Below are 12073 nucleotides of genomic sequence, written 5' to 3'. Positions count from 1 at the left end.
GTTATTATAAGCATGGTAAACTTTTGTTCAAAATGTATTTGTTCATCCCTCCTAAAAAAATTGATGACGTCACCCTTAAATTTTGCTGAATAAATCCTATCTAAAATGCAAAAAATATGATGAGTTTGTACTTGTGATTTATCATTCCATTCATATTTTTTAGATTTTCTTAAGAGGTGGTTCAAAAAAATTAATGAAGTCAATTTATTTTATTGATTAAATTAAAGGCAACACTTATTATTAGTATTACACCCCAACCAACCCAATTTGGTAGACACAAAATTTGTTAAAGGAAAAACTCGGTTGAAACATAAGGGTAGCACGCTTATTTACATCGACTTTAACGTTACAGATCTGCATTTGTTTTATGCGGTCACTTGGTTCCGCGAATGCGAAATAGACATGTTTATAATCAACCAATTGTGAATTTCACCGTCAAGAATTAAAATAAAACCCAATGTTTTATATAATAAGCGGAAGTCGAAGCAATAAAACCGACGGTCGTTTTGTTTACAGTTTCTGTGTTTGGCTCTCACGTATGCTGTTACGCCTGTCATCTTAAATTAACAATGTTTATACATACACGATTTTTAGTTGCCTCTGATACGTAGGTATACGTGAGTAAATTGTTTCGTTATTTTATTGATTATTACAAATCAATATTCAAACGACCCAATTCATTTTCCCGAAAATTTGAGAATATAATAATTTTATTCTTAGTATTGCACTACATCTATCCCAACTGATGTACGTGTCCTTGCAAAAATGTTGATGACGTCATCGCAATTTTTTTTTAAATTCCCACTACAAAAATGTAATGAGAATAAAAACACAATAGGCATGCAGTCGTCAAGTTTCCGACAGCGAGGGAAGTACTGTCTAAACTCTTTAGACCAATTTTTTATTATCAAATTAAGAACGAGTCACCCCATTTTCTTGAAAATGTAAGAATGCGCACGTCTTTATTTAATAATTATAAAACAAGAATTATGATATGTAATAATATTTCGAACATTTTGTTTGATTGTGGGTTAATTAATAATTTTATTTATCTGTTTTGAGGAGACCAACTCATTCAAAGCAAATACATTTCTACGTGACATTTTTTGATGTATAAATATAAACACTTGAAGTTAAATACGTACAATTGTTTTATTATTATTGCTGAGATGATATTTTCCCCCTTGGTTATCTGCTTTAAATCTATTATACATTGTCGCTTTCTATGCGGACCACGCCGCCTTGGAATTTGCACGCCCACGGCACAGGAGCTGAGGGGTGTTTTTATGACGTTGATTTTTACTTTATAGAGGTTATCACAAAACAAATATTGCAAAATCAAAATTTGTAATTTTTCAAAGAAGCGGAAGTTGTTGGACTTGTACTTGAGGCGCCAGAGAAGTTTTGTCGGAATAAACATCGACCAATTTTTATTAGGCACATAAGTAGCAAGTCTGTCAAATTTAGAGGTGTTTTAGGAATATGTAGTTGGTTTAATCTATCATTCCAATAACAGTTTGATGATGTCACCTAAAAATTTTGCTCAGTAAGCGTTATTTAAATTTTACATATTATTCCATTTATGGTTTGTGAGTCCTGCGAATCCGTCTAGATTTTTACCGTAGAAATCCAGATTTTTGGAAAGGACTAAAAATGGTGTGACTACATTTTACAATTTGATTTTGAAACTGCAAAACCGAATGATTTGAAATCTTGGAAACGGTTTAAAGTGATCATAATAAATCGTTCGTTAAAATTGATTGAAGATTTCCTTCGCCCTAAAGTAAAGGGTACCTATTAATTTGAAAAATAACTTGGAGTAGGCGTTGGAATTTCATTAAACACAAACGGCATGTCTATTCTTCTTCTTCAAAGTGGTGTGAAAGAAAAATCACACTAATTTGTGGAAGTTTTGGATTTTTTAATTATTTATTTTAATTATTGTAATTTAATCAATGTTTTTTAAAAATATCCATGTTACTTTTCAGATCCTAGCTTGTAATGACCTGAACATAACTTAGATATTCAATAAATTCGAAACATGTTGTAATCAGTCAGCTTTCTAAAAATCTTCACACGTTCAAGAGGCGGAAAAACAACTCAAATAAACTACACTTGAACTAGAATGAATCTCCAAAAATTTATTTTTAACTTATAAGGGGGCTCAAAAAAAGTTCTGGAAAAATAACCTTCGATCAACTTTTTAAAATTGTTTATACAGGGTGACTGAAAGAATTAATGAATGAGTCAATTTTTTGATTGATTTAATCAGGAACTGCAAAACCGAATGCTTGGACGTTTTAAAGTTATTGTAAACATGGTAAATTTTTAATCAAAATATATCTTCTCCCAAAATTGATGACGTCATCACAAAATTTTGTAAAGGAAAAATTCATTTGAAACATACGTGTAGCACGTTTCTTTACTTTTACTTTAGCATTACGTACATATCTTTATTTTATTTATAAGGGTTCTGTTTAAAAAACAAGTAATAAAATTTGCAAAATCAAATTTTACAATTTTTCGAAAAACATATAAAGGGTGGCCCAACTAAAACGAAACAGACGGGACCGTAGGCGCTGTACTTGATTATGAGAAAAGTGTCGATTTTTGTTGCAAAGGGGACGTATAACGTTACTATTTTCGTTATTTTACCTTCACCCAGGAACGAGGCCTGGCTATCAAGTCAAAAGTCTTAAATGGCACTATGGGTCAAAAAGCATCTTGTGTCGAAGTCCTATTAATTTTTTTTCTAACAGGATAAGAATTTTTTAAATCGGTGGATTGGTTCCTGAGAAATTGTATTATGAAAAATCAATAAAATTTCATCTCTTATCACCTCTTTTTACTTATTCGTTAAGAATGTCAACGTAATACATATTGAAATTGTCCTCCAGAAAAAAGTAACGTTATACGTACCACTTGAATAAAAAATCGACGTGTTCGAGTATTTTTCATATAAGCAAGGACAGCGCCTACGGTTCCATCTGCTTCCTTTTATTTGGACCATCCTGTATATATGTCTTATTGTACTTCGAGGGCGAGGTAATTTCTGTTAAAGTAGTTTTCGAACAATTTTTTCTTTCTCAAGGGTTCATGAAACGTTGAGAAAACATAAAAGTACTTGGTTTGGACCCAATTACAATTCTGCCTTGGTTTACGGTTTTTCAAGCTTCTCCAAGTAGGGGAAGAAAAAATTAATCCAACAACATAGTCCTTAAATATTGGTGCACCATTTTTAAGCAAAATGTAACATGCGCCACATTTAAGCAGATATCATTGGGTAACCTTGTAGTGCACAGCCACACAGGAAATCGAAAATACTGTTGGCTACACTTATCTGTAAATGTTATTATTTGTTGAGGAATAGTAATGACGCACATGCAATATATTCTTTGTTACATTGTGATTATTTTTCTTTCCGACAAAGATGAATTTAGTTGTAGGAATATGAGAAACTTGTTTATAAATGGCACCAAACATTTTTCTACTGTAACATGAATAATGGGTTTTACATTTATGGACCTGTTTGTATTATCCATTTCAAATAATGACTAAAAAAAAATCGTTTACTTTTTTTAAAACACTGCTCACAGCTTTTGTTATCGTAACGTGTATTTTCAAAGTTGATTCACTATTATAATATATTGCACACTTAATCTTGTTTCTCTTAATTTATAGCTAGGTGCTGTGCAAGGACATTTTTCGCGAATTTTCCAAAGTACTTAACTTGGACAATAACAGAGGGAAGATGTGCATACAGCATATAGATATTTGATAATTTAATTAATTCAATCACGCTCTAATTTTAGGAGATTAACAAACATAAACATCGAGTTTAACGTACCATGTTGTTAAGATTTGCACAAATATTATTGGAAAGCTGGTGTACAAAATTAACTTAATAGCTTACACTTGGGCGTGTGTTTCAGAACCGTAATGGTGAATATTGCGTTAAAGGTTTTTTGGGTTGTATGCTTTTATTACAATACAAATAATGTCGGAAAACATGATAAAAATATGTAATTAAAATGCAAATAGGTTTATTCGCTGAAGCTAACAAGATTCGGATGTACAGTGAAAACCAGTGTCCCAATCGTGTAACATGTTCTCATTTCCGACCCAATGCGGACTCGACCGAACGATAGCAGTATTTTCCTATTTTCAACCCTACCTCCGCTAACGATACAATGCTAGTTATTTGTACAAAAAATGTCTCTTAATAGTTGTCTAAGTAGTTGTAATGATACAACTGAAAGACTAAGAATCTCGTCAAGGTTAGTTCAAAATCTAAAGCCTCGTTTCCAATCACTTATGCTTATATGTACTTAATAATTATTATAATTGTAAAATTGACATTTGTAACTACGTAGATGCCGAATCGAATTATACTTAACACTTTATGTGCCTACTTGTATAGTCGCCTCACCACTTTAAGAAACTTTGACTAAAGTTAGAAATCATAACGACAAAGAAAACCGTCGGGTTTAAGTAATTTACCACAGTAAATTAGCTTAGGCCAACCACCTGCCTGCGATAACCTTAATTCACCCCATCCCTTTATCTCTATGTATTTCATTGGAATAATAATATTTATATTAACATTATCGCAGATAGGTGTTTGTCCTAAGCTACTTACTGTGGAAAAAACTGGATTTGTTCGATTCTATTTAACGGGCGAGGGAAGTTCTGTACGCAAATAGGATTGGACTAATTTTTTAAATTAATTATTAATTGCATACTAAAAGCACTGAACACTTGAGTAGTAACATAGTTGTCACTAAATTGTTCAAATTGAGTATTCTCTAATTGATGGTTATTTTTGTTTATAGGTAAAAAGCTGCCTGTGGAAAAATGGGATGCTTCGGCAGCAAAGACAAGCTTTCCAAGGAGGATATGGATTTTTTGAAATCACATACTCGTTATGACGAAAGTACAATAAAAGAATGGTATAAAGGTTTTAAGGTGAGTTTTTATTAATATAGCACCAATCGAGTTTTATACGGGACATATTTACGCGATTTAGCATATCAAAGTTTTTGATGTAGAAAGAGGTAAAAATAGTTATTTGTGTAAGTTTGGTAGGATGAATCAGGAATATTGTGTTCCAACGAAAGATTATATCTTATATAATTTTAACGATTTTATAATGCGGTTTTACAAAAATAGTTGTAAAAGAACAACTTGATAATTTTAAGCAATATTCCGGTTAGTGGATACCATACATATACAAAACTCATTGAATATGCCTTAGTTAGCAGAAGCAGATCTATTTTCAGTAATATTTAACTTTTCGTTATTCTGCTTAAGACTAAGTTATAAATTAAAACGTTTGTAATATTCTAATAAGTTTTTACTTCCCGAGCGTAAGCAAAGGAAGTATTGTAATCGAGTCCGTCGGCCGACTCTCTACTTTTACGTTTTCTCGATCTCTCATGACCCCTAGAAGACGAAGAAATAGGTCTCCCATTTCCGTCTGTCTGTCCGTCTGTCCGTCCGTCTGTCCGTCCGTCTGTCCGTCCGTCTGTCCGTCCGTCTGTCCGTCCGTCTGTCCGTCTGTCCGTCTGCCTCCGGATTTTTATTAGACAGATAATCTCCGAAAGTACTCGACCGATTGTTGTGAAATTTTGTACTTATATTAAGAATATCATGTAGATGGTAAAACGCTAACCAAAATTTGTCTAATCATCCCCACCACTAATGCGATGACGTCACTTCAAAATTGCACATAGTAAATGGGTTTTCAATTGTATAAAATAACATAGTCCTACACATGTAGTTTACAACTCTGAATCGACTTTTCACCCGAAACGTCCAGATTTTTGGAAAAAAAATCAAAATTATAAAACAACATTTTGAAATTTAATTTTTAATCTGCTAACCAGAATGCTTTGAAATGTTGCAGATGTTTTAAGGCTATAAAGAGCATCATAAATCTTTAGTCAAAAAATATTTGCTTATCCCCTCCAAAAACTTGATGACGTCAGCTCAAAAGTTTGTGGAATAAATCATATCTAAAATGTACAAAATATGATGAGTCTGTACTTGTGATCTATCACTCCATTCATATTTTTTGGATTTGCATATACAGGGTGACTCAAAAAAAATAATGAATGCGTAAATATATTTTATTGATTTAATCAGGAACTACAAAACCGAATGCTCTGAAATCTTGCAGATGTTTTAAGGTCATAAAGAGCATAATAAATGTTTCGTCAAAATATATTTGCTTATCCCCTCCAAAAACTTGATGACGTCAGCTCGAAAGTTTGCCGAATAAATCATATCTAAAATGTACAAAATATGATGAGCCTGTACTTGTCATTTATCACTCCATTCATATTTTTTGGATTTGCATATACAGAGTGACTCAAAAAAATTAATGAATGCGTAAATATATTTTATTGATTTAATCAGGAACTACAAAACGGAATGCTCTGACATCTTGCAGATGTTTTAAGGTTATAAAGAGCATAATAAATGTTTAGTCAAAATATATTTGCTTATCCCCTCCAAAAACTTGATGACGTCAGCTCGAAAATTTGCCGAATAAATCATATCTAAAATGTACAAAATATGATCAGTCTGTACTTGTGATCTATCACTCCATTCATATTTTTTGGATTTGCATATACAGGGTGATTCAAGAAAATAAATGAAAGCGTAAATTTATTTTACTGATTTACTCAGGAACTACAAAACCGAATGCTTCGAAATCTTGAAGATATTTTAAAATTATCATAAGCATGGTAAATTTTTGATCAAAACGTATTTGGTCGTCCCCCCTAAAAAAATTATGACGTCACCACAAAATTTTGCTGAATAAATCCTATCTAAAATGTACAAAATATGGTGAGTCTCTTCTTGTGATTTATCATTCCATTCAAATTTTTTCGATTTGCATATACAGGGTGACTCAAAAAAATTAATGAATGCGTAAATTTATTTTATTGATTTAATCAGGAACTACAAAACCGAATGCTTTGAAATCTTGCAGATGTTTTAAGGTTATAAAGAGCATAATAAATTTTTAGTCAAAATATATTTGGTTATCTTCTACAAAAAACTGATGACTCAGCTCAAAAGTTTGCCGAATAAATCGTATCTAAAATGTACAAAATATGATGAGTCTGTACTTGTGATTTATCATTCCATTCATATTTTTGGATTTGCATATGCAGGGTGACTCAAAAAAATTAATGAAGGCGTGAATTTATTTTATCGATTTAATCAGGAATTACAAAACCGAATGCTTTGAAATCTTGGGAATATTTTAAAGTTATTATAAGCATGGTAAACTTTTGTTCAAAATGTATTTGTTCATCCCTCCTAAAAAAATTGATGACGTCACCCTTAAATTTTGCTGAATAAATCCTATCTAAAATGCAAAAAATATGATGAGTTTGTACTTGTGATTTATCATTCCATTCATATTTTTTAGATTTTCTTAAGAGGTGGTTCAAAAAAATTAATGAAGTCAATTTATTTTATTGATTAAATTAAAGGCAACACTTATTATTAGTATTACACCCCAACCAACCCAATTTGGTAGACACAAAATTTGTTAAAGGAAAAACTCGGTTGAAACATAAGGGTAGCACGCTTATTTACATCGACTTTAACATTACAGACCTGCATTCTGCATATAATAAGCGGAAGTCGAAGCAATAAAACCGATGGTCGTTTTGTTTACAGTTTCTCTGTTTGACTCTCACGTATGCTGTTACGCCTGTCATCTTAAATTAAGAATGTTTATACATACACGATTTTCAGTTGCCTCTGATACGTATACGTGAGTAAATTGTTTCGTTATTTTATTGATTATTACAAATCAATATTCAAAACGACCCAATTCATTTTCCCGAAAATTTGAGAATATAATAATTTTATTCTTAGTATTACACTACATCTATCCCAACTGATATACGTGTCCTTGCAAAAATGTTGATGACGTCATCGCAATTTTTTTTTTAAATTCCCACTACAAAAATGTAATGAGAAAAAAAACACAATAGGCATGCAGTCGTCAAGTTTCCGACAGCGAGGGAAGTACTGTCTAAACTCTTTAGACCAATTTTTTACATTTTAAATACTGCACGGTACTGATATGAAGTACTAAAATCAAATTGTAAGTATTTTCACATCAGGTGGCGTTTCGTAGTTATTTTTTCCTTAAATATTGTACACGGGTATGAGAATTAAATTCTGAAATTTTGACACATTAAAATCCGTTAAGATAAAATAACTGCAGATATTTTAATAAACAGTTTTGTCTTGCAAAATGGTAGTTAGATTTCAAGGTGGATTTAAAGATGATGTGTCACACGCAATTTTTCTTTGATATGTTATTAAATTAGTCTTTAGATACTTCCCGAGCATTAATCTCTGGAAGTACTGTAATAGTGTCCATCGGGCGACTGGTTAGTTTCATGTTATCTCCGCCCGTTCGTCTGTCTGTCTGTCTGTCTGGCTGCCATCTCTCGTTGGTGTTGATTTTTATTAAAGAGATAAAATTTGAAACTACCGGACCGATTGTTGTCATATTTTATACACCAACGCAACGATGGGATGACGTCATTTCCAAATTTTACAGTACATAGTAAATGTTATTTATAACATACTCTTGCGCTCGTGGTTTAGAACCCATGTTGAGTTTTTATCCTAATCATTCAAATTTTTGAGACAAAATCAAAATTTATAACATTTTACAATTTAATTTTGTAATTGCAAAGCCTAATGTTGTTAAATCTTTCATCTTGTTTTAAGGTTATCGGTACATGGTAAATCGAATGAAAGTTTGTCCGTCTATAATATGCAAAACATTATGATTCTATCTATACTGGCGGATTATTAAAGCATTCATATTGTTTTGGCAGTGGCGGAGTATGGGTGATTTATTAAAGTATGATCCGTTGATGAAGTCAGAAAACTCTCTCTTATAAGAATCTCAAAAAATTAGTCTAAAGAGTTTAGACAGTACTTCCCTCGCTGTTGGGAACGTGACGACTGCAAGCCTATGAAGTCTTTTTTGTATTACATTTTTGTAATTCTTGATTTAATCAATAAGATTAATTGACTTAGTCATTAATTTTTTTCATACACCCTGTATAAGCAGATCTAAAAAATATTAATGCAGTGATAAATCACCAGTATAGACTCATCATTCTTTACACATTTAAGCATTTTTTCAGCAAATTTTGCGGCGGTGTCATCAAATTTTTAGGGGGGGATGAGCAAATACATTTCGATCAAAATTTTATCATGCTTATGATAAATTTAACATCTCCAAGATTTCAAAGTATTCGGTTTTGTAGTTCCCGATTAAATCAATAAAATAAATTCACACTTTCATTAATTTTTTTGAGTCACCATGAATATGCAAATCCAAAAAATCTGAATGGAATGATAAATCACAACTTCATACTCATCATATTTTGCACATTTAAGATAGGATTTATTCAGCAAAATTTTGAGGTGACGTCATCAATTTTGTAGGGGGGATAAGTAAATATATTTTGATTAAAAATGTATCGTGCTTGTCATAACTATAAACCATCTGCAAGATTTCAAAGTATTCGGTTTTGTAGATTTAAAATTAAATTGCAAAATATTGTTTCATAATTTTGATTTTTTTTTTCCAAAAATCTGGACGTTTCGTGTAAAAACTCAATTCGGAGTCATAAACTACATGTGTAGGACTATGTTATTTTATACAATTTAAAACCCATTTACTATGTACAATTTTAAACTGACGTCATCGCATTAGTGGTGGGGACGATTAGACAAATTTTGGTTAGCGTTTTACCATCTACACGATATTCCTGACATAAATACAAAATTTCGCAACAATCGGTCCAGTACTTTCGGAGATTATCTGTCTAATAAAATTCCGGGACGGCAGACAGACGGAAACGGGAGATCTATTTCTTCGTCCTCTAGGGGTTATGAAAGGCCGAGAAAACGTAAAAGTAGAGAGTCGGCCGACGGACTCGATTACAATACTTCCTTTGCTTAGGCTCGGGAAGTAAAAATATACTAATTTATTGTTGGGTTTGTCTGAATGTTCTGTTTTATACGTGAATATTTATTTCATTGTCAAAAACTAAATAAAAACTCCATTCAGCATTTGTCCAGATAAGCTTTATTAATTGTAAATAATTACTGAAACTAGTTATACTTCAGATGCAATATTAAAAATCGTATCTACTGGCAGACAAAAATATACGTCATATTCGTCTTATATGCATTGTGAGATAATTCTTTCAAAATTTTTTAGCGCGAGCAAAAGTAAGGAAACAAATTAAATAAGTTTATGTAAAACAACAATAACGTAATATTTGGTGGTAAATCCATTGTTTCTTAAATCTTCTACGAACCGATTATCATGGAGTCCACTTAGTTGACAGCAACTTCTTCACGTGTTGAATTCCAGACGGCGTCAAAAAGTTCTGTAAACAATTCGTTCGAAGTACGAAATTTTTCTGGATGTTGCTTTCTGATTTCGTCATCTACTAAGTTCTCTGTAATATTCAGATCCAGACTTTGCGCAGGCCACTTACGAACTTCAATTTTATGTTCCTTGGAAAACTGTTTTACTCTTTTGGTAGTTTGTTTCGGGTCGTTATCGTGCTGAAATCTCCATTGTAATGGCATATTTTCTTCAGCAAACGGCAGCATTGTGTTTCTCAAGATGTTCAAATATTAAAATCGGTGTATTATGCCGTTATTACTTCCCGAGCGTAAGCAAAGGAAGTATTGTAATCGAGTCCGTCGGCCGACTCTCTACTTTTACGTTTTCTCGATCTTTCATGACCCCTAGAAGACGAAGAAATAGGTCTCCCATTTCCGTCTGTCTGTCCGTCTGTCCGTCCGTCTGTCCGTCCGTCTATCCGTCCGTCTGTCCGTCCGTCTGTCCGTCCGTCTGTCCGTCTGCCGTCCCGGATTTTTATTAGACAGATAATCTCCGGAAGTACTGGACCGATTGTTGTGAAATTTTGTACTTATATTAAGAATGTCATGTAGATGGTAAAACGCTAACCAAAATTTGTCTAATCATCCCCACCACTAATGCGATGACGTCACTTCAAAATTGTACATAGTAAATGGGTTTTCAATTGTATAAAATAACATAGTCCTACACATGTAGTTTACAACTCCGAATCGACTTTTCACCCGAAACGTCCAGATTTTTGGAAAAAAAATCAAAATTATAAAACAACATTTTGAAATTTAATTTTTAATCTGCTAACCAGAATGCTTTGAAATGTTGCAGATGTTTTAAGGCTATAAAGAGCATCATAAATCTTTAGTCAAAAAATATTTGCTTATCCCCTCCAAAAACTTGATGACGTCAGCTCAAAAGTTTGTGGAATAAATCATATCTAAAATGTACAAAATATGATGAGTCTGTACTTGTGATCTATCACTCCATTCATATTTTTTGGATTTGCATATACAGGGTGACTCAAAAAAATTAATGAAAGCGTAAATTTATTTTACTGATTTACTCAGAAACTACAAAACCGAATGCTTTGAAATCTTGCAGATGTTTTAAGGTTATAAAGAGCATAACAAATGTTTAGTCAAAATATATTTGCTTATCCCCTCCAAAAAATTGATGACGTCAGCTCGAAAGTTTGCCGAATAAATCCTATCTAAACTGTAAAAATATGATGAGTCTGTACTTGTAATTTATCACTCCATTCATATTTTTTGGATATGCATATACAGGGTGACTCAAAAAAATTAATGAATGCGTAAATATATTTTATTGATTTAATCAGGAACTACAAAACCGAATGCTCTGAAATCTTGCAGATGTTTTAAGGTCATAAAGAGCATAATAAATGTTTAGTCAAAATATATTTGCTTATCCCCTCCAAAAACTTGATGACGTCAGCTCGAAAGTTTGCCGAATAAATCATTTCTAAAATGTACAAAATATGATCAGTCTGTACTTGTGATCTATCACTCCATTCATATTTTTTGGATTTGCATATACAGGGTGATTCAATAAAATTAATGGAAGCGTAAATTTATTTTACTGATTTACTCAGGAACTACAAAACCGAAT

The 12073-nt window shown here is 32.2% G+C and overlaps 2 protein-coding genes across 8 annotated transcripts in view; both read left to right on the top strand.

Annotated features, from left to right (window-relative positions):
* Positions 1-12073, top strand: part of LOC135135649 (neurocalcin homolog) — a 103696-nt gene that overhangs the window by 37363 nt on the left and 54260 nt on the right. The gene's annotated exons all lie outside the window — the stretch shown is intronic.
* LOC135135650 (neuronal calcium sensor 2) overlaps positions 1-12073 on the top strand; it is a 96951-nt gene that overhangs the window by 37363 nt on the left and 47515 nt on the right. For all 6 annotated transcript variants that reach the window (XM_064064770.1, XM_064064771.1, XM_064064767.1 and 3 more), the window contains one exon: positions 4833-4965. In XM_064064770.1, the coding sequence (XP_063920840.1) occupies positions 4855-4965 (111 nt within the window). In that variant the 5' untranslated portion in view covers positions 4833-4854. The remainder of the gene's footprint in view (positions 1-4832; positions 4966-12073) is intronic.

This window comes from Zophobas morio, unplaced genomic scaffold, assembly GCF_036711695.1.
Source record: "Zophobas morio isolate AGI-343-1 ecotype UQ-CSIRO unplaced genomic scaffold, CSIRO_AGI_Zmor_V1 ptg000024l, whole genome shotgun sequence".
Classification (NCBI taxonomy): Eukaryota; Metazoa; Arthropoda; class Insecta; order Coleoptera; family Tenebrionidae; genus Zophobas; species Zophobas morio.
Note: the sequence above shows the minus strand (reverse complement) of the source record. Positions and strands in the feature narration are given on the sequence as shown.